Raw genomic sequence first — 24012 nt, 5'->3', positions numbered from 1 at the left:
AAGGCATGAAGGTTTCATTGATTATTTGTTCAGTTGAGACGCCTGCATACCAGTGTGACAGATTCTAGCTTTATCTTTTGTCCTATTCACTTCCTCGCAAATGCACACATGTACTCCTGAGTACGCAAGCACTCAAGTGTTCAGCCAAAATACTGCACACGTCGGCACACCAATACCTTCAGATTAGTGGATGAACACTCCACCACTGAGCCACTGTAGGCATGTCTGGATAAAAGGCAAGACATTTCACTGTATCAACATGGACACATGCTGGTTAAAAGAAAACATGGGTTGAAAACAAATGACCCTTGCCGGGCTCTTTGCAAACTCTCCAAACCATCCTGTTGACGTAAAAGATGAATTTTCAGAGACTCTGTGTATTCTGACTCACAAATGAACCATTGGCTGCTTAGTCATGCTTTTCTGACAAGCGATGCCTCATATGTCAGGACACTGCCATTCCTGAGTCCACTCTAAGTCTAACGGCCGCCACATCTGGAAACAGTCAGGTGAAACACTAGTCTCTTCGATTTCCTAAGGCACAACTATGGCCAATACATCTGCGAAACACAGCGTTTGAAGAGAACTGGTATGTACAAAGTTCCCGGGGACAGCAGACAAAGAGGAAGAGGGAGACTCAGACCGGACTAAAGGTCAAATATATGATGAAATATCACAGCAAGTGGTCAAAACCGGTCAAATATGGCATAGGTCTGCAGCCTGACAGCTTTAATAACACAGAATCACCACAGGAGGTCCTCTGATAACTACCATACATTGATTTATAGATTTTTTACCATTTGTGTATTGAATAGTTTTATGTTTGTAATACAGATAACACAATCTACAATCCATCTTAAAAACTAGATTTGCAGTGCAACGTGAAGGTATCTGTAAAGTCTGTGATGTCAGCATTCTTAAGAGTCCAATACTTTGTAATAGTATTTACTTTGTCCACATAACATTAAACTGTGAATTTACATAACAAAAGCATTTTGTTACAATGCTCTTGTACAATCTACAAACACTTTATACGGCATGTAACATTGGCCACTGAACAAATACTAAGCTATACAATCCACAAGCTGAAGTTCTGAGTTATACATTTATATTTATATATACATATAAGCAGCTCTTGGGGTCAAAATAAGTCTGCTGCGTACTGTGTGCATTTAATTAATAAGTGTTTTATTGTCTGAGAATTAGGAAGTGGACGGTTACCATGTTAGTTGTTAGCTTTACTGTGGAGACAAAACTGCACTGTCTAACTGCAGTGAATAATAGGACGCTCTGAATTCATAAGGTAAATGGTGAATGAGTATGGATCTTATGGATCTTTGTTACTGTACTTTTATTTGGCATAAAATCAGTTAAATTAAAACAAGCTAAAAACTGTAAAAATAAAAACTTATCAGAAACTAAACCAACTCAGTTCTGTTGTACAGTACAGTTCTGTACACAATCTGTCTTTACAATCTACCAATTTTCTTTTCAAAATCAGTAAATTTCTATAAAACGGAGAATCCTGGGTTGTTGCAATATTCTTGCGATTATTTCAGCAGCCAATACTGATGCAGATATTTTTATTGTGCAGTCCTACTAAAATAAAACAACAATACAGTGTAAACCAGACTCCACATTTGTGGATTGACAAGAAAACAAAATGTGGACATTTTAAATCTCAATATTCATCTTAAGTGACTTAATAAAAGCAACAAGTTTGCTAACTTCCGAGGTAGAAAACTGTGGTACCCAATGGGAGCTGACGATGCCGTAAACATCATCGCAACAAAGACCCGGCGTCCTGAAAATAAGTGATTAAAGATTGCTCAAACATCCACGAATCACTCCAAATACAACTTCGAGGGGGTAAATGGTGAGGAAAAACAACTATAACATGGTTGAAAGCTGTGAAAAGTCGATTTTGCACAATAGGTTTTCTTTAAGACAGTGAAACAAATGTGGCTTCAATTAGAAATGATTAAACACTAGAGAATTTAGACAAACTGATTGATTTGTCATGCAAATTTTCAACAATCAAAATCTATTATTTAATCAATTTATCGTCTCTCCACACCGTCAAGCAATGAACTGATGTTACAAAAAGCGCACGGTCTAAGCTGAAATTTGTACACTCATACTGACTAATGCCAAGTAGCTTTGCGTTCTGTGGCGATACCTCTTGGCTATGTTAGCGCTTTGAGCAAACAAATTACTACTTGTTGTCAAATAATCAACCTCCAAACTTTAAACAGAGGGCGAGTTGAGGACCGGCCAATCGCACGAGGTGTTAGAGGTATGCTAAAGGTAGCCAGATGTGGAGAGACAAATGCGAGTAGGGAGCCTTGTCTGGTGTCGGCCCTGGAGAGTTCATTGTCCCTCGGTTCGAGCCATCTGGGTGCCAGTTTTGAGCACGCTCCGTTTAAACTAATCCAGATGTCACGACTCATATAACGCCCGCCCGCCACAAGTCAAAATTCGATCATACACAAACAGGACGCTGTCATCTATGATTTTGTTTGGAGCGTTTTCAGTTTAAGTTTTAGTCATTTTCTTTGTACTTTTGGGGGGCACTGGCAAATGAATGAATACAGAATAAAATATCTGACAAAGACATTATTTGAAAAAATGTGAAGTTATATTTGTATAAAGTTTATGGTTAGTGTGTAGGAGAATCTCGTTTGTTCTGAGAATTTGATTTGTGAGACTTCAGAAAGATTATACAAGAGCAGATACTTCTTTCCAGCATGACAATGAACAGAGCTTTCAAATAGCTTTTACGATTTTTTATTTATTTATTTATTCTGTTTTGCACTTAAGTCAAATAAGGTCACTCAAACTGTATTAGGGCCCATATTTACTGATCTCTCAAATGGAAACCACCTTGTGATACCATATGGTAATACAGGAAGGAAGTAACAACATTATAACACGGTTTTAAGCTCACAAGAGTCAGTTTTGTGTAATATAGCACCTTTAAGCAATTCCAAAAATGACGACACTGTTTCTGACCGTTTTTGACATAGACAACGTAAATGAGCACTAAACAAATGAGGTACTCTTGTTTAGTCGAGATCACTGAGGTCACTGAGCCATCTGTTTATAGAGTGACTTGTATGTAGAACATTTTGTATTTCTCAAAACATTGTGGCTTCTGAGGCCAGTTCTCTATATGACGTAGTGTCGGACGAGCACTCCCAGGTGAGCAAGGTAGCAATCTGTACCACAACTCCACTTGCGCTTCCTCTGAGAAAATGGAGAGCTCATTCTAGGACAATAACTCTCATTTCCAATACATCACAGCATATGCATTAAATATGCTGGGGATAATGTAATAGCAAATACATCTTCTTTCCAAGCCAGATACTAGGGCTTTTGTGCCTGAAGATCCGTTCACTTGCAGGCCAGCCAAAATGCAATCAACTTCCCATGTAGAGTGAGGTAAACGCTCCTGCACAGGCTTGCACCTCTGGGGAGCTTTTCCATTGCGCAGGCCTGGTACTAGCAGCCTACGTATAGGAAAGCAGTGACGTCGCATAATGGACGCTGGGCACTTGAGTTGGACGAGAAAAGTCTTAAATAAGAAGCAGCTGTGTGAGGTGGCAGTATTGGCTTGGTCATGGTTATGGCCCAAAGTGCTTCCTTGTAAGAAATAGGTGAAGTTTATGAAGAAAGCAGTATCAAAAATGGCAGCTTACGCACAGAGGAGCTAATTAGCAACACAGTAACATTAGATCTGAACAGTGAAATAGAATGCAATTACAATAAGCAATAGTGGCTTGGCTGTGGTTGTCTAAAGGCTAAATGAAATGTCAAAATGTGTGTTTTTTCCTCTTGTCTGGAAAATGTTGTAGAGGTTGTAGCAATTATAAAGACTGACACTAATGCCACACGAAATGTCCCAGTTTTTCACATGGATGTTTGCGTAGTTGTGAGACTGAGTTTTGAAAAGGAATAGTGCACGAGTGACAGCAAGTTTGTTTGGATAGACCATTTCAATTAGAGTACTCCATGTATGTTATAAAAAAGGAACTGAGGCAGGAAACAGGAGGGAAATGTAGTTTTGTAATTGAAAATGTGATTAAGTGAAAGAGAAATAGACAAAGTAGCCACAGTACAAGTGAATGGGAGAGGGCAATAGAAGTACAAAAGTGAACAGAAAATGCAGTACTGTAGATTTGAAATGAGGGAAAATGTAATATAGGTGCAACTGGGGGAAATGAATGCTTATGGCACTAGAGAAAATTGAATTAGGTTGACTATTACCGAATGTGAATGAATCTAAAGGCAATGGTCGTAATGGGAAAGCTGTAATGACTTCTCAACTTTACTCACAATTTGTAGCTGGTTGTTTTTCAAATGCTTATGGAACTTGTTGCAACTGATTAAACTTTGCAGGTACACAAACAACTTTTGTGCCATGAAAATCAGATGTTTCTAATACGGTAGGTCAATCTTAGGCCATTTTAAATTACTTCCTGAAAGCAAGAAACTCAAAGTGCAGCAAACAGGTGTAACGAAAAGTTTTACAGTAGAAGGACCACTGAACATACCAACAAAACAACTTTTTTTTTCCTTTTTTAAATTAGCCGACAAAAATTCTTGGTCGATTGAAGACGTACCATGCTGATCAATTAGTTGACCAAGAGGGTGTGTCAAAAGCTCTTAACACTTTTAGTATCTATAATGTGATCATGTGTCTGACCCAAGTTGGACTCAAAATGGTACAATTGCACAATAGTTCATCCAAAACAAACTATTTAAATGTAAAAGTATTAGGAAACAGTTTGTATGCAAAATAGGCAGATTAAACTGATGTCGGGCACCTAAATCCTTATAATCAAAATCAAATACTTAGCGGACTAACACAAGATACCATTGAACATTTAAACGATTAAAGAACTACAGCCCTATTCCCGGATATTAGACAGAACTGCAGCTGTCTAATATCCTGCTTTGAAATTACTTATCTAGGCACAATTACACTATTTCAGACCTTCCTTTCAAAGCCAGTCAGCACAGAGACCCATTAGATAAGAACAAAGCACCCTTTCTTCTGATTCTGTCTTTAAGATACTATGAATCTGATCTGAACCATCTCCATCACCATCATGTACAGTCTGACCCCAAATCCTCAACATGTGATCTAAAGACTTATGACATAAATCATCCAGCACGTGATCCCAGCATGAGAACATCTTCTGTGGATCAAATGAACAACATGTTGTGATTATTGGACACAGACAAAGGCTCTGATGGCTCTTCATTTAAAGATCTGGATCGTATGAGCAGAGGATGTCGGAAGGCAGACTACAGTTCAGGGCTTCATGACCCAAGGGAAGTCAACATCAATTTCTAACCTGATCATAGTTTCTGATTTGTTTGTGATAGTTGGAGTCATGAAAATAAGACTGACTGTCATTGCTAAGACAAGTTCACAAACTTTTCAATGGCCGAGCCAGCATCACAATATACAATTTCACTGCCTACTTAATCACATAAAAGATCTCATTCACAAATATCTATGACCATCGGTATGACACAAAACAATCAGAGATGTAATGTAATTACACATGGTAGCTTTAAAGTGCATAGGACAGTTTAATATAATACATTTTTGGATGGAATTTTGTGTATTGATGACACAGATAGAGGGATTTCTTTTTAGATATCAGTGCTACTTTCAACTTTATTCCCCACAAACTGCCACTTAACTGACGTAAATGGTGGCATTGTGGCTGAGTGGCTAGCACTCAGCCACAACACACACAAGAAGGTTCCAGGTTTGATCCCTGTTAAGGTAGTCCAGACGAAGCCTGGCAACAAGATCAGAGAATGCTCCCCAGACAAGAAACTGTGTGTCCAGTGCTCCTGAGGAGATGGCCGATGGCACTGAAGGATGGGTCAATTGCAAAAGACACGTTTCCCTATGAGGACAATAAAGTGTACCTTAAACCTTAAATAAATTTGTGCATTTGGAATGAACAGTGTAGATGGAAGTCCAACTTCCAATCTGCCTGTTTTTTAGGAGAATTATATCTTGTGTGATTGATTGTCTATTCAGTAGTGGTGGTATCATAATAATTTCAATTTAAAAATAATTGTGCAACTTAACAACAAATTAGTTCTGATTCTGTCACTGTTGGTGTGGCCAAGCGAGGAAAAGTAAAGTACGTAAGATTCTGGCAGTCTGAGCTGGTCTGAAATGTCATAACACATCATTGCTTTGGCATCAACAAAAATATGTTAAAGTTTAAGCTTTTTTTTCCATTATTTTCGGACTTTAAGATCTACACATGTACAGTCTCCAAAGACATAACGACTAGGGCCCAACCGATATCTCGGTTGGCTGATATAGGCACCTGGAAACATATCAGCCAACACCCTAAATCTTGCCGGTATGGGCCGATATTTCCCGTGGGCATGTTATACCTCGTTGTAAAGCTTAGACTCTCTACATTATGTTCATTTAATCCAATTTAAAGACAGATAAATGTCCTAATATGTGGCTCTGCATCAGTATTTATCTGCAGACTAATTTGTCTGTGTGTAGCCGTATTGTCCCTGAACACACCCCCAGAGTCACGTCACTCACGTGTGTTTGTTTTATATTGTTTTTACGGACAATCGGTTTGAGTCAGGATTAAAAGGACATTTTTTAATGCAGACTTGTGATGTGACGAGGAGCCTGTGTGAGCGGTGAGTGTTGGACATGTGTCAGTTTTGAAGCTAGTTTTGGTTATTTCTCATTGGTTAGCGATTAGCTGCTGTAGCTCCTGCACATAAACAGGCAGTTTTCTCTTCTACTGGCCTATTGTAAAGTGACTATACTGGTCATATATATGATACTGGACCACCATTGATATGTAAATGAGCTGAGTAAAGAGGCAGAATAACAATAAATGTTGCCTAAATAAACCCAATTTAAAATCCACATGAGCCAAACCTAAGTTTTTGAAACAATTCAAGATTTACAGTGAATTTTTACATCACCAAATATATTGGCGATTATATCGGTTATCTGCAGCTTCAACTACCATTTTATCGGTATCATATCGGCCGCAACAAAATCAATATCGGTCGGGCCCTAATAATGGCAACAACCATCACTCTATATTAAAATCCATAAATCTTGGAACTTGGACATTTTAGTTGACATCTTCCATTACAATTGATACTGCTTTCATCATTCAAGTCAGTGTCAGGCAGAGACACTGACTTGTACTTGTACTTGTTTAGACCAGAGGATTGAGTTTGGGACAGGCCAATAGAAAGCGCCTCCTGTGTCTCACCTTCAGGTCGAGGGGTCAGCAGAACAAAGTGTGGCTCCTGGCTCACAAGACCATTACCTCATTGGAATGAGGCAGTTGCCATGTAAATAGACTCAAAACAAAGAAAAAACATACTCATAAAGCGACACTGAATGAGCCTTTATCAAAATTGTCATTGAATATTTCCACTGCCACATGCAAGAACTTTATGAAAACATTGCATAAGACAAAATTCAATTAAGTTGTAATCGATTTTCCTCAAAAGCATTGGAAACTGTAGTTGCAGGGGTCTGACTTGTACAAGAAGATTATCCAAGTGGAGAATTTAAATATTTTCAATTCATTAAAAAGTAAAAGTAATGTAAAATCCTCTCAGTTTCTTGTAGATTGGACAGATGCAGAGCTAAATTAGGAAAACACAAGCTTTGGATAATTTCCTTTACAGTGATTAAAATGAGGGCTGTGCAATGATTTAAATTAGAATGGTACTGAGATCCAAACGTTTGAAATGGTGGCTTGTGGCTTTTTAATTAAGAGGTCTGCAGCCAGTTGTCTGACTTTAAAAGCGTGCAGAGTTTTCACTTGAGCAATAAATGTTATTTTATTGTTCTGTTTCGTTTATTCCCACTAACTAAAAGTCTTACTCATTGTTTGGGAAAAATCTAATTAAATCCAAAACTGTGATTGATCAGTGGGAAGAAAAAAATGCCATATGGCATGGCCCTAAAGCTACTGTCTGCAAGTTTATTTGATTTTTTTTTAAGCAGCAGAATGCAGATGTGAAACCTGTTCTTCCCTCGCCCCTCCCCTAACACCTGGCCTCACCTGTGCTCCCTGGCCTTCTTCTGTCAGACCAAAGCTGGCACGCTATTAGACAGAAGTAAAGTAGTGAGCATCTAGTGGTGATATGTGACAACACCACAGGGTAGGTTGGCCAATGTAATTACAGATGGTAGATTTAAAGTGCATAGTACTATTTAACATAAGAGGCATTTTTTATTTAATTTTATGTATTGATGACATAGATAGAGGGGTTTGTTTCAGATCACACTGCTAGTTCCTGTAATTTTCCATTATTTCTCAACTTTATCCCCACAAACTGCCACTTAACTGAGGTAAAACCTTAATAAATATTTACCACAGGCAGTCTCCCATCAAAGAAAGTAGTAATTACAAAAGCATGAAAACCTTTCTTATGCCCTTTGATGAAAATACTGTGAAAACAGACATTATGGATGATCTCAGCGTGACAGTTCTTGTTAAATTTTCATAAATAATTATAGTATAAAATGATTAACTGTGAAAGAATGTGAACATGTTCCGTCTTTGTGTCTCAATGATCCAATATTCTGGACAAGAAATGCTCCAAGATCTTAGGTTCCTACATCACTGTACTGATGTTGCAGCTCAAGTCTGAGATAAACAATCCAATCCAGGGACATTTGCACAAACGATCGTTAGTTTTGACTCCAACAGAAGAACTGTTTTCATGTCCCTCTGTCACGAGATGGCCGTCTGAAGTCATGCCATGTAAATCTAACTGTACTTACACAAAGTCGAGGGACCTTCTTAAAAGGGGGAATTGCCTAATCCCCTGGACTTCCTCTGCAGCACAGCCTGTCCCTGCTACTGGTGCCCGGCCGGTGAGCAGACGATCGGCGGCCACCTGGTGTTGATCATAGCCTAAAGCCACCAGACTTCTTTATGCTCTGCCAGTTCATAGCCTGCAACGCTGCATACAGTCTCTCTCATTAAGGAAAATATGGAAAAGTTTATTCAAGCTCTTACGTGACCAGTTTACTGCCTCTTCTGTGTCCTGCAAGTTCAAAATGTCATTACATTTTATGGTTGTCATTTTACTGTATGTATTTATACATTTTTTCATTCTCTAATATTTCCTCATTAGTAATTTCAATCCAATTAATCCATCACTTCATTTCAGTTTTTATTCCATGCATTTCCCAATAGAGTTGTGTTTTCTCTTCCAGACCAGAACAATTCTATCCAAAATGAATGCCAATATGTTCACCATATATGTTATGCATTTATGAGGTGCAATGTTACACTGAAAGACGATAAAAGTTTAAACACGTGATTACCTAATACATTTTATTAGGTAATCACGTGTTTAAATATTTGGTCATTTGAATGTGCAAATGACCACCAGTCAGTTCAGTTGCCAATGAATGCTGCTGGTTGACCTCACCATTTAATTATTTATTTATTTTTTGGCATTTTGAATTCATCAGTTCAGTCTAGCAGAATGTGTTTTTGTTTTCATTGTTTTCCATGAATGGGACTGACAGGTGGAAGATGTTACTCCTAATACATTATATAATTCAAAGTTTGGTTATACAGGCTCCTGGCTTGCACATGCACCACAGGCTTTTCCTGTAATAGATCCTATGATTACCCACTATGAGTGTACAAAACTTATTCCAGTAAAGTACTGACCAAAGTATGCTCAGCAAAATCAACTAGTTTGTCTGTGACTAAACTTTAAACTGAAGACAATAACCCTTTTTAGAGAATTTCCACAGTGGCAATGAAAAGTGTGGTGGGTGGAGAGACATTCTTTGCTGTCTAGCAATACATGGTTAGAGGCTGGATAATGTTTAAAGGAGCTGTTTTTCAGGGGAAAACAGCATGATGCTAAACGTATAAAAGGCATCCAGCTGGATGTTCCTCCTCACCTTGCTAGGGCCAGGAGGAAAGTGATCCGGTCGGGAAGTGTCGCTGCAGAGTAAGAAGTGAGTCACTGAGCACCTTGGGCAATAATTCAGTTCAGGAATACCCATTTCCCAAAAAGACAGATGCACAAAAGAAAGAAATTCCAATTAACACAAGTTCTAAAGTTGTTAGACCAATGTCGAGGGTTAAGTATGAACAATACATATCAACAATACACTACATAATCAAAGTACACTCTCAGCAAGCTATAGCTGGAATGACTTTATATATGGAACATTCCATTTTAAGATTAATATTTGGTTTACAGTGAAAGTAACTTTTTTCTTTGCATTAAACAATAATCACTGCTGCAATATAGTAGTACTGTCCCTTTCAGTTTATTTGATCGATACAATTGCTTTTGCTATAAGCGATCTCAAAACAATTTGTTTGAATGAAAAATACCTCCAGGCCTTCAGTTACCATAAAATGTGTATATACACAGGCAGACGGTGAAAAATATTATGTACATAAAATTACATTTCAAAGTAGTAATGACAGTTGCCAGTGACTAGTAGCCAGGAAATTCCTGGATTCAGAACTGAAAATGAAGCGGCCCTACCCATCAAAACATAATCCAATGTTGTGACACATCAAAGCAATAACAGTCCATTATGTAATATTTGGAGAATGTGAGTCGATTCATTCATTTACACTTAAAACCACAGTCCCCTTGCTCCTCGAATGATGCTAAACAGAACAACGTGAAGTGTTTCCTTTCGACCTCAGCAGACCAGTGGAGGAAAAGTTGAAGAGCGAGTTAATCCAAACACTTTGAAGGAGAGACATAACAGGCCTGAGGTGCATCAAACCAAGTCTATGTTTGTCATTTATCATTATGTAAGATGAAGGTAGGCTTCAATTAGTAGATTTATTTAAAAAAATCTGTTTAATGCAATACTGTTGAGCAATCAAGGCAATGTAATAACATGGGCACAAACAGATGAACCTCCCACCAGAAAAATTGCATCTTTAAAATAAATCCCAAGAATAAAAAAAAAAAAACATTACAGAGACATTAAAATTAAATATGTACTGGATTATAACTAAATTCAGAGTCTCTCAGAGTCCACCCTGTTCTTCTTCCATTATCTGTAAGTTGGTAGAGCAATACAAAAAGGATGTTGGAAAAGACCAAAGAATCCACTGTGCTGAGATTGAACAATCTCTGTTGCAGTGATGTCTGACACCTTTGAACGACAAGAATGTTATCCTCATCCTCAAGTTTGGACTCACTTAGAACACACTGTCAATCAATTAGCACCCAAAGCCCACAGGCAGAGCAGGGCCATGACTGAGGCGCTAGGATCACCACTACACCACAGTGATGACAGCTGACTGAGGGGGGCCTCACCCCACATCCATCAGAGGCTCTGTGGGACAATGTGCCCAAGAAGATGCCACTGTAAGTCAATTTAGTGTCTATAATGATGATCTCTATAAAATGAGAAAGACAATAATGGTTTTCAGAAGGGAGAGGTTGGCATTTTCCTATGGCTGGGTCAATCTGTTGTATAACTGTAATGAAAATCAAAACATAAATGTTTTATGTTGATGCTATAACCAGTGTTATTATTTTGTACACAGTACACACTGTACATCTCTTAGGCTTGTTTACAGAACTAGAGTTATTTTTTCTTCCTTCCTCCCAGCGCTAACCATTTCACCTAATTTAACTCTGGCAGAGCTTATATGAACATCCTTTTGAAACTGTACTAAAAAAAAACAACAACAAAACATGTCTGTTTCAAATTTTCAGTAGCTTCAATAGGTTACTTAGGCTCTAATTAAAAGTACTTAGTGACTTTCTTGACGTGTGAGGGCCCCATTTAATGACAGCCCTGAGGTCAAGGGCAAAACCATCATTAAAATGATAATTAAAGCCTTAAAAAAGAAGGAGGAGGAAATTACATACAAGCACTCTAATGATAAAAACAAGCAAAGTCAGTTTAGTGCTCTGGTCTTACCAAAAGTGCAGGCATTCTCACAAGAAAGCAACAAGTAGTAATTGACAAAGCTTGCACAGTTTGGGGAGCCTGGTTTGCCTTCTCCTAATCTCCTAATGTTACCCTTCCAACCATTAAAATAAGTTTGCAGCCCAGAAAGCTTCAACACCTGACACAAGTGGAAACTCAGGGGCCAAAATTCAGAGCATTGAGTGAAAGTTAAGATGAGGGGATAGTGAAGGGGGCAGGGGAAGGTTGGAGAGGGTCAGTACAGTGTGCTCTCAAAAGGGAAGGGGGAGGACCCACATGCTAAATATTTAAGATGCTCAGCTCGAGGAGGGCTTCACTTTGGGAATAGTCAGTCTAGGTGAGCCATCCAAGGAGAGCTTCCACTTCAAAAGAATTCTTTACAACTTTTTAAGGACTGAAAAAAGACTGAGAAAATGAAATTTTATTTAATCTTAGAGGTTACGCTGCTTCTTATAGCCGTAACATGGGCACAGAATCCCAAAAAGAGACTGCTTCCTCCAAAACCATCTAAAACTCAGTGCTGCGATGAGGTGCGCTCACTAAAGGTCCAAGTGGCCAACCTGACCAGCCTAGTGGAGGAGCTGAGCCGCAAACAGGAGACAGACCTGATGAATGTGGTGAGGCAGATAATGGACCTGGACCAGCAGAACAGACAGCAGGAGGCTCGTGTCACCGAGGCCGAAAGCAAGTACTCTGAGATCAACAACAGAGTGGAGATCATGCAGCTACAGACGCTACAGTCTGCCACGCAGACCTCCTCAGGTGAGACACGCCGCATAGCAACACACAAATCTCACTGTATACATGTTGTCCATCTTTTCATCCAAATGATGGGGTTACATTTCATTTTAACATATATTTATTAATTTAATAATTTATGTTTCATAAAATCTTATTCTGAATGGATAAAAAAAAAAAAAAAACTGAGTGCTTCAAACAGTAGATCACTGCATAACACTTTAATTTGAAATATTTGTAATATTCAACTTAGAATCTAAACCATTGTCTACTAGTCAAAAACTTCTACATTTTAAACAGTGTTACTATCACAATATTTGAGGGTGGTGATGCCAACGCATGCACCAAATCTGTCTCACAGCCCATAAAGCCATTATTTATTCAGTGTTTAGCTCTCATGCCTAAAGCCATCAAAAACCCTCTCCATCAGAGTCATATTATCCCTCTTATTCATCTCCATTTGAAAGAGTGCTAATCAGTAGTGGCTGCAGCACAGAACCAGGCATGACGTAATTGATTATTTCTCTGGCTTAACAGTTAGACTTAACAAGGAGTACTGTGTCAGTGGCTATGAGAACACAGAGACCTTGTTGCAAAGTGGTGGAGTAAATTAGAGACAGGCAAAACAGAGCAGGAAGAGATTAAAAGGCGATGAGGGGCCAGGCAGACCTTTTCTCAGACTTGTAAATGTTTTGTCCCACTATATGAACTCCATAATGACATGGCCATATTGAAAGATTGAAACACAATTCCTCACTAATTGTATGTCTTTTAGTAGGTCGAATGGCTGTTCTTTTTTTTTTTCCCCATCTGCTCAATCTCTCCATCTCCATAAAGCTGAAACAATTTATAACATATTTCTGAAGCTCTCATAAAAATACATATGGTTTGAGCATAACTGAAGCGATCTCTCCCTCTCTCCAGATGCCATATACGACTGCGCTTCACTCTACAGCAGGAACTACAGGATCTCTGGGGAGTACAAACTGCCTAAGGATGACTTTCTGGGAACACCTGATCTTAATGTAAGTAATATTACAATAAACTATCAGCACATTTGCACTGAGTGAAGTCTAACTCTGGTGACTCTGGCTTTAGGTTTACTGTGACATGGAGACAAAGGGAGGTGGCTGGACAGTCATTCAAAGGCGTAAGATCGGTCTGACTTCTTTTAACCGAGACTGGAAACAGTACAAGAATGGCTTTGGGTCCATCCGTGGGGACTTCTGGTTGGGCAATGAGCACATCTTCCGTCTTACCAGGCAGCCCAGTGTGCTAAGGATCGAGCTAGAGGTAAATACAGTAATGTATATTAAATAAAGGGCAAGTTTCTATTGCCAAGAATGAGAAACCATACAAAAAGTTCCTGCAATACGAACAGTGTTATTTGTAAAAACTCTTGCTAATAAATCAAGGCAGCGACATAATGATGCCCTAAATCATGTGAAATGTGTTTTCCGATGCAGGACTGGGAAGGGCAGACTCGCTTTGCCGAGTACGGTTTTTTCACTCTGGCTAATGAGCTCAACAGCTACAAGCTCTTCATTGCCAACTACAGTGGCAACGCCGGAGACTCACTGCGCTACCACAACAACACCAACTTCAGCACCATAAACAAGGACAATGACAAATGTGTGGACGACTGCGCTGCACTGCGCAAAGGTGAGGCTGTGTTTGAGGATGTGATTTAATATCACTTCAGGAAGACAAAATGAATATTAGTGACAATCAATTCTAGTGAAACAGTTTTTGCCTAGCGGTAGATAGATAACACAAATAAAGCAGCACAAAAGATTAAATTAAAATATTAATTTTCCTTATTCTCCTCTAGGTGGCTACTGGTACAACTGCTGCACTGACTCCAACCTGAACGGAGTGTTTTATCGCTATGGCGAGCACACGAGGAGCTCAGATGGGATCACATGGTACGGCTGGCATGGCTCCAACTACTCCCTTAAGAAAGTAGAGATCAAGATCCGTCCCGTGGGGTTTCACCCATAAGTGTTTCAAACTCCTTCTGATGCCTCCTGATCTAGTGATGAGTGAATGATTTTACCAAAACTTGTGAGGCCTGAGGCCCCACAGAACAACCAAAACAAATGAAAGATGTCATGATTGTTTAGTCAAATGAATGTGTCATGTGTTTATTTGTACATTGTAGTTCTTTTGTGTATTTATCACTAAAATATTTTATTTTTGAAAAGCCTTGATGGATGCAATTTTACCACTGTTTTGAAAGAATAACTGGAAATGGTTTGTTGTCCTATTTGTTTTGAAAGCACAAGGTAACAGGGATAATGTACCAACAATAAGGATTTAAAATGGATGTATTAGAGAAGTTCAAACCACCGACTTGTTTTGTATGATATACAGGCCTGTTCATTACATTTATTGTACAATGTTAACCATTGCTGAGGGTTAAGTACGCCTCTTTTGTAAAATGTGTACAGCTTTGTAATTATATTGTTTAATGTGATAGAAAATAAACATATTTTTAAACAAAATCACATTATTACTATGAATTGCATGTCAGGTGGTTTATCCTTGAATTTACCCCTTTCATCTGAGGTGAAAGTTGTAGGACACATTGGCCATCAATAAGTTTACTTTTCTAGACAGGGATAAAAAGCAACCACCTTCCAAAAAGCCTGACATGAAATCATTCTCCTAAAAACAATTTAAGGTCCATTCTCTGTTTTGAACCAACAATTACTCCATATTTGCCCAGTCACCTCTGACCTCTGTCCATTTCCGCTAGTTAGGGTGAAATGTCACACGACATGGCAAAAGAGACCACACACTCTCTGTAAGATCTGTAAGACCGTATACTTTTACCACAGTGAAAACAATAGCAACCATTTCGTTTGTATTGAAACAGTTCAGAATTCCTATGTGCTTTACCTGACGCCCCCACACAAGAGCACACTGTCTTCACAGGCCCAGCAATAGGCTCAGTAGGATTCTTTGACTTTTACAAGGTGACATCCAGGCAAGGTAAACATCTAATTAAAGCCACCCATCTCCTTTTAGGAAACCGACTACAGCAGAATAAGGCTGGCTTTAAAAGGGCCAATGGACAGTGACAAATGGCCAGGGCTAAAAGTATTCAATGGGAGACACTGTTAAGAGATCAGCTGCTATTGAGTCTGCACAGAGAGGCTGCCTGATCTAAAAGCTAGCCCTAACCTTTTTATGGAAACCAAGTGCAGTAAAAGGAATTTACAACCATTTTCCACAGGACCCAGAGCTGGCAATACTGCACTTATTACTTGGTCAATACGCAGGGTGAATGTAAATAGGATTTGACCTTGGGCTTTTAGGAGTCATTAAATGCTTTCTCACACAAAACAATCAGATTCAACAAAGCAGAGAACAGGCTGTGCTGTTTTATGAGGTGTCAAAACATTTTAATGGGCCACATTAACAAGCTGGTCAATTAGGTAGTCAATTTAATTTGGGATGTTGTGTTAAACCTGTAATGACCATTTATATAACAATTAAATTAAGCATAGCAGGCTATTATATAACTTTATAATGAAACACTCTGCATTAAAATCTTGTAACAGCGTTTCCATTTATATTGTAATTTCGTGCTGTTCTTGATCAACAATATCCCTTTAGGAGAATTATTGAATTGCATTAACAGATTGCAAAGTAAATGCTACATTCATAAACATTCTACGGGGATTTGCGGGAGGGAAATAAAAAAATGGATGGTATTATAAGTTGCATGGCAATATTTGCAATATTAAGTATGTTGTTTATGATAAAAACAAATGAAAACATATACACTAATCAATCAAAAGTTTGGACACACTTTTTCATTAATTTTTCTCCTTTGTTTCCATGTTTATTTACGTCGTAAATTCTCACTGAAGGCATCAAAACTATGAATGAACACACATGGAATGTGGTGTACAAAAAATAAACTCAAAACAATGCAAAACTTGTTTCCGATTTTATATTTAGACACCCTTTGCTTTGATCACAGCTTTGTACTTTTGGTCTTTTTACCTTGATATGCCACAGCTGTGAAGTGAAAACCATTTCAGGAGACTTCATTATGAAGCTCATTAAGAGAAGGCCAAGGCTTTGCAATGCTCTCAGTAAAGCAAAGGGTGGATACTCTGAGCATTTGAATATTAAATATAAAAAATATATATATTTAACTGATTTGTTTAACTTTTTTTTCCTTGCTCTATAATTCCATATATTTCATATATTCATTGTCTTCTGTACACTGAACACTGAATGAGAGGGTGTGTCCAAACGTTTGACTAGTAGTGTACATAACATAAATAAAACTAACTTGCAGAGTAATTTTCATAAGATGATATATCTGCACTGTTAAGTTTACAGCCCATTCTTGTTTTGTGCTAAACTTGATTTACCAAGACATTTACAGGCACGTGCAGTATATTTTTTATGGATAGTCGGGATAATCCTAAAAAAGTATTGAGATATATGTTCACTTTTTTACTAAGAGATTGATTTCAATGTGGTAAGAAAAAAATTATTATATTTTATGGCAGATTCAAAGTCATCAGATCCTTCCCATTTATCCAACTCTGACAAATCCAGTCTATAATCAGACCAATCCCAACAAAACCTGAGCCACCAGCAATAAATCCTTGAAACAGCCCAATACAAACTCCCGCTGTAATAGCGTCCACGTATTACAGTAGGGCTCAAAGCCGTAATGCCTCCACAATACTAAATACCACTCAGTACAATACTCTGAAGGCTTAGGGGTTTTACTTGGTGCTCATCAACCACTATTTTATGGGAAATCCTGAAGAGGTGAGGAGCAGATGGTGATATTGAAAACACTAGAGGGCCGGCTCCCATCATTCATCATCATCAAGGCTCCTGAGAAATTGAAAGCAGGCCCCAGAGAAACACAATTCCAGACACGCGCAGATGAAACAGAGGCAGGCGTCCAATTAGATGCCTGGGAAACAGATTTTGCTGTGCCATGCCAGAGATGGAGAAATAAAAAAGGAGGAGAGAGAGGGATGGAAAAGATGACAGCAGATAGTGAAGGGTCTCAGTACATTATCATTTGGGGGGGTTTATTAGATCAGGATTTGCAGACGTGTTTGCATTTGAAACGGAAGTCTAAACCAATGACAGTAAATCAGAGAGACGGCTTCGGAGCAGTTTGTGTGATAAAAATATGCACTGACAGAACAATAATAGTCGGTATGTTCTCATGAATACCAGTTACTTAATAATAAAACTGAAGAGCGCTACTGGAATCTTAAAAGCAGTAGTAAATTATTAAAGCTGAATTTGCACAGCACAAGATGACTGCCAATACATTCTCACACCGTCTGGGCAAATAATGACTATACCTGGCTGTAAACATCTTGATAAAGTTCAGACATCAAGATGGTGGATGTTATTGTGCAATTATTCACTCCAATAATGAAGGTGGAAGTTACTGAAGACTTTTGGAGCTTTCTCCCATGTTTTAAAGGTCCTACGCACCCTGACTCTTATGAGCTTTGAAAAAAACATACCTAGTGTTGTGTTTTGTTTCATTCACATGTTGTTACCCTTTATTATTAGTCTGTTTACATCCTCAATGCTCAACATGATCTGTTCCATCTTGTGATGTCATGAAGCAGTCGTTTTCAGGTGAACAGCTACAACAACAACTAGGGCTATCGCGATAACCACAAAAATGAACCACCGCGGTACTAAGAGGCCCACCGCGGTGCATGTTGGGCTACTGCGATCACTGCACATGACCAACGTGACCAGACCCAGAGACCCGCACCCGCCCGGACCCGTTATAAGGGTTGTCTCTCTCTTAAGTTCACAGATACCCAACCTGATGCAGGATTCTGACCTGACCTGACACAGTGAGAGCTGGAGAGATGGCAGCAGCACTTGTTCCAAAGCCAAATGTAACTTCTCCCACGCTACACACGCTATATCCACACGACAACCAAGGTACATGTGCATCTGTGCAACAAGTGCATCATCGGAGAGAGTTTTCAGTGCCGCTGGAAATATTGTAACTCCGGGGGATGGGGGAGGGGGAGAAATTCCCTAACCGCAACAGCCCTAACAACAACTACCTTTTGTTCAGAAGAAACTGGCAATTCCAGGGCTGAAATTGTCCAAATAATTCTAGTGAAGGTAAATGGAGTTAAAAACACAGTGGAGCACTTCCTGTATTACAACATGACATCACAAGGTGCAAGGTGTATTTTCTGTTTGAGAGAAGAACTCAGCCGAATATGCAGGGTTTGTGTATGTTTTTTGATGAAGAATCAACATTATAACATAGATCAGAAAATAGCGTAATATTCTCTCATCAATTATATGTCATGCACGTTTCAGTCTTGCCATCTCTACCAGGTACTATTTGAGCTTGTGACTACCATGCACATGTTAATATGATGTTTTCGGAAAATAAACTCAACATTTAACACCACACAAAACCCCACGGAAGGGTAATACCCAGTCTTTTACAGATTTGGACACAATGACCCACAAATCTGACCAGCCAAATGCCAATTCCTCTACTCTTGTGGGCGGTTGAGTTAGCTTCCACATCCGAATAGCATGTTAAATGATGTGCGATAGAGAGCATGGATATCAGGGTTAGGGTTACCTACCTAATGAGAGACTCCAGGATCAGAGGAGAAGCCCCTTTCTGAAACTCCAGTTCTTTGTAGTGCAGAGCTTTGGCGTAGGCACGGCACTTGGCAGCTCTCTCTCCCAGCAGCACAATACCATTGTCGTCTCTCAGAGGCAAAGGGCCCTAAAACAAGAAACAAGTGTATGTTTTAGTTTCACATTTTTATTTAAAGCTCTTACTAGTTTGATTGTAATTTGACTTAAGCTGTGTGACAATTTATAGGAAACCCTGTGGTTCCGCATTCATCTGACACTTGGACAACTATGACCTCACACAGGCTCACCCTGTTAAACACCACATTATGGTCAAAGACTTCTAACCCTGAATAACATGGGTTTCACTTAATGGGCACAACATGTGTGGTAAAATGCCCAATTGGAACCGGAGCTCTTTAGCAGCATCTGTGAAAGATATTAATGTGGGAAACTTCACATCTTTACATACAACCTCCTGTGCTTTCATTTGAATGGTGTTGGACAGATTTTAAGATTTTAATTTTTTACTTTTTTTTTTAATCATTTGCCTAGTTTTGTAAAAAAGTATAAGCTATATTACAAAAAGAAAATTACGTGTTGTACCATTTTCAGATACTATGTTAGCTTCCAATGCAAAACTTCCCAAATTACCGTGGCCCCTTGGCCTGGGATAGAGACTGTGAATGTCTTTTAGTAAAACATTTTCATGCAATAAGTTAGCTAAAATGTGTGGCTAATAAGTTTTGAAAACATGCAAAGTGGCTTGAAATTGAAAAAGATGTCTTCCATTGCTGTGACTGAAAGTAGACTCAACAGGTTCTCCCATTTGACCATTTGAGTGACAACTGGAATAGAACTATGCAGCATGATTGGGTTTGCTGATGACTGAATGTTGAATAGGGCTGACTTTGGGTCACTAGTCCTCTGATAAAGTTTGATGTGCACACTGTGAGAGTACAAACCTTATCGCTATGCTCCATGAACTCGGCCAAGTTGAGCAGCGTCTGGGTGACTTCAGCGATGTCTTGTGATGTTAGCGCTAGCTCAATGCTACGGATTAGCTCATCCTGCTGGTCCTCACTCAGCTCTGACCAACAAGACAGGAAGGCCGCATTGAACAGATCTCTGCAGAGAAGACAGAAAAAAATTATTTTAAATAGATGTGAAAATGATTTTTACTACTTGAATTTGAGGAAAGTCATTAGAAAGGGTACTCTTAATTTGTAACATTGATAAAGAGTTAAAAAGATGGACGGAACAGGCAAAGGACACAAGTTAGAAATTAGCCTGAACTCTTTGTAATAAAAAAGAATTTAATGTCAGAATTAAGGTTAAGGTTGATGTTACAATGGAAAAATAACAATGGCGTTATCACTGAAGCGTGTCTAAGTAAGACTGTATCAAATAATAGCTAGAATGGAATGCGTTTGTGCAACAAATTTCTGATTTAGACCACATACACATCTGGAAACTACTAATACTACCTATACTGTTCCATAACTTTGACAAGAGCAGCTTAAGTTACAATGCACAGGTGGTTGGTTAAAGGGTTCACCGCACAAAGACCTGTTTTCTCACGCTTCATCTCCCACCACCTTTTTCTTCCTTCTGCTGTTTGTCCATTTACTGTTGCACATTGTTACAATTTATGTTACTTGTGCATTTATTATGAAGCCTCTCAATGTGCTACACTAGAAGCATTATTCATTCACTTCACACTCAGTGGTGGTAAGCCACTATTGGAGTCATAGCTGCCCTGGGGTGGACTGACTGAAGCAAGGCTGTTAATCTGTGCCAGCAATCTCTCAGCCCACCACTAATACTCACCTCCATGCTAAGCAAGGTGGGTGAAGTGTCTTATTTAAGGACACAATGGGATACCACTGCTCTAACCACTCCAGCCACTGATGGCACTCATTATTATTATTATTAGATACTAAAAAAAGTAATTGGAAAAGTTTTAAGTCACCATTGACACTAATAAATGAACATTAAGTGAGAAATTCCAACATAAAAAGACAAGCTGACCCAATTTAGGGAGAAAATTGATCCTGCATCTTATATGTTTAGGTTCAGGGGAGGCTGAATATTTTCCTTTCTTAATGAAGCATAAAGTTTTTCTCGTTCTGACTTGGGGAAAGGCATCTTGATTACACAAAATAAAAACAGACTAGACTTATAAAATACTAGAAAATAGCTCAATGGCATTATTCCTTTTTAGCAATCGTTCCCATAATTTAGAACACAATTGTACATCTGGAAACAACTATCTCTGACAACAGCCGCTAAAATTTCAATGCTTGACTTGTGGTTTGTTGAAGTGCAGACAAACTTCCATTTGATTTGACTGTTTATCACTGACCTCCACCTCCGCATTATGTCATGATGTGGCTATGGTGCATTAAACTCTAGACAAGCAGAGATAACTCGATAGAGCCTCTGTACCTCGCGAGTGGTATGTAGGTCTGTGCCAATGACCAGCAGGAGCGCAGAGCTGGGGAGGAGGACTCTTTGAGCAGCACCACGCTCAAACGCCGCAGCCACTCCAGCCAGTCGTCCTTAGACACCTTTCTGGCAGCGCCCCAGGCCTGTGGAGAAACAAAAGCACCTGGTGAGTGAGAGCGTATGGGAACTTTCTCCAGTCCAGGAGGTCAAAGGGGTTCATGCGTTTTGGTTAATATATCAAGTTTTCCACTATTAGTAAAGAAGTCCATAAAAAGGAAGTGATTAAATACAATGTACGGCAATGTTAAAAATGTTTCGTTTCATGATTGAAACAGCCTGAAACAAAGCAAAATCATATATTTATGGTGAACATCAGCTCAAGGTTCTCTAGAATTCATTAACACTGTGATTTCAGATCGGTCACAAAAAACTATTTGTATACTGTACATTCATACAAAAGATTACATTTTCATCAACATTTCAGTTTTTATGTAGGAAAGATTTCTAAGGGACTGACATTTGAGAATCAAAATAAATATTTACTTAAATATAATAACACTGTTTGATAAAAGACAAAACAAAGCCCCAAATCTATTCTTTCTGTCAGTCACATGACAATTTAAAACTTTGGTCATGACTGGTGAATAAAAAACATTTGTGCTTCTTCCTGTTTATTTTCTAAAAATTCTACTTCAAATTTTATTTTATGAAATTCGGTTTCATACAGAATTGTGACTATAATGGTGTGGCTACTTCTAATTTGCAAGTCACATCTACTGGTTTAGAAAGAGATAAGGTATAGTTATTAACAAATTATTTCTATGCTTTTGTAGTTGTGTTATCCATATGGCATTCAAATGGTATTTCTGATTTAACCCCAAGTTTCCTCACATTATTTAGCCTGTCTCTGACAGATAAACTGTGGCTGTTGTTTCACAGGGTTGTTTACTGTAAATGTCTGTGGGTTTGCCAGTGAGACAAACAACTGACATGTGGCATGCCCCATGCACTATTTAAGTCATCACACAATCCCACTTGAAAAGGCCCATGTCTAGACTCTTCTGACCTTCTGCAGAGCTGTGGTGCTGACATGAAGCTTCTTCATCGGCCCCGCCTCCACAGGCCCACTGACCAGAGCGTCGCCTTGGTTACCACGGAGCTGGCGATGCTGGAAGATTAGAGGGTCCTCTTCCTCTTCTGCTAGAGTGTAGCCCTATTGTGCGAACAGAATAACATCCTTAAAGCCCACACGCAAACAGGCCACACATGGAGACGGTTCAGACAGTCTGCACAACAAGTGCATTCCCTCACATCATCTGGTAATAAACATGGCAGTAATGGCTCGCTGATGAGGAATAGTAAATCTGCAGACTTTATTAGAGTTCATTTGAGGATTATTGTACTCACCTTTGTGCAGTAAATGAATAATACACCCTTGATGTCCTTTTATTCTGGTTTTATGCATATAGGGACAAGTCACCAATAGTGACAATTAATTACTAGCTGGTGTGGTCATAATAAACAGCAATACTATGATAATCATTTAAAATTAAGATACTAAATTTGAAAAGACTCAGTTTAGATTAGGACATATAAGGGGGCTGGAAGTGAGACATACTGCTATTGAAAAAAAAACTGGAACTAGCCTGACAGGCTGTCATAACACTGGAGCGAGCAGAGAAATCAAACTTTGATGAATCCAGTTGAGAAAAGCACAGAGATCTTTCCATTTACAAATGCACAAAGCACTTCCCTTCACATATGTTAAAAAAAAAATATGTATAGGCTGTAATGTCATTTGAATTGATAGTCAAGAAAACTGACTTTTTTCATATAATTGTTGTAGTTTGTGTCAATAATTGTGAATAACTGTAAAATGACAAGGTTTCTTCTCCCAAAAGTTACACACTAAAATTTTACATCTGTAACTGTGATTTGATTCAACACATGATTTGACCGTCTTATGCTTGTCATCAAGCTTACCTTTACAATGCGACATATCAGTATGTCATAGCGCTGGTGGTTGATTCTGTGCTTGAGCATGACTTTGTTGACCATGGGGATAAAGATCTGGTACTGCAAAATGAGAGGACAGGGAAGCAGAGTAAATAAAAGGGTTACCTCCTTCCACTATAAACTAAATGACTGAGTATCCTGGACTTGTATCGAAGTGTTATGAGCCCCACATCAAAAGCCCAGGCTTCATGTGTGCTGCCAGATGTGCT

At 38.8% G+C, this 24012-nt stretch overlaps 2 protein-coding genes across 3 annotated transcripts in view; one reads left to right on the top strand and one right to left on the bottom strand.

Annotated features, from left to right (window-relative positions):
* The window catches only part of mtor (mechanistic target of rapamycin kinase), an 89902-nt gene that overhangs the window by 39030 nt on the left and 26860 nt on the right, over positions 1-24012 (bottom strand). For both annotated transcript variants that reach the window (XM_055165535.1, XM_055165536.1), the window contains exons 24-28: positions 23771-23863; positions 22854-23000; positions 21788-21930; positions 20305-20467; positions 19345-19490 (exon numbers count right to left, since the gene is read on the bottom strand). In XM_055165535.1, coding sequence (XP_055021510.1) covers positions 19345-19490; positions 20305-20467; positions 21788-21930; positions 22854-23000; positions 23771-23863 — 692 coding nt within the window. The remainder of the gene's footprint in view (positions 1-19344; positions 19491-20304; positions 20468-21787; positions 21931-22853; positions 23001-23770; positions 23864-24012) is intronic.
* On the top strand, positions 12310-15282 carry angptl7 (angiopoietin-like 7). Its single transcript, XM_020922371.2, has 5 exons — positions 12310-12739; positions 13640-13740; positions 13814-14008; positions 14182-14377; positions 14547-15282. Exons 1-5 carry the CDS (start codon positions 12391-12393, stop codon positions 14714-14716), a joined length of 1011 nt encoding a protein of 336 aa, XP_020778030.1. The 5' UTR covers positions 12310-12390; the 3' UTR covers positions 14717-15282.

The sequence above is a fragment of the Boleophthalmus pectinirostris genome, unplaced genomic scaffold, assembly GCF_026225935.1.
Source record: "Boleophthalmus pectinirostris isolate CB_2022bp ecotype Guang Dong unplaced genomic scaffold, ASM2622593v1 HiC_scaffold_8, whole genome shotgun sequence".
Classification (NCBI taxonomy): domain Eukaryota; kingdom Metazoa; phylum Chordata; class Actinopteri; order Gobiiformes; family Gobiidae; genus Boleophthalmus; species Boleophthalmus pectinirostris.
Note: the sequence above shows the minus strand (reverse complement) of the source record. Positions and strands in the feature narration are given on the sequence as shown.

Excerpts from the sequence above, each read along its gene's own strand:
- angptl7 (XM_020922371.2), top strand. The coding sequence starts at position 12,391 with ATGAAATTTTATTTAATCTTAGAGGTTACGCTGCTTCTTATAGCCGTA. Across the intron at positions 13,741-13,813 it reads TGGGAACACCTGATCTTAAT|GTTTACTGTGACATGGAGAC; the intron begins GTAAGTAATATT and ends CTCTGGCTTTAG. Across the intron at positions 14,009-14,181 it reads TGCTAAGGATCGAGCTAGAG|GACTGGGAAGGGCAGACTCG; the intron begins GTAAATACAGTA and ends TTTCCGATGCAG.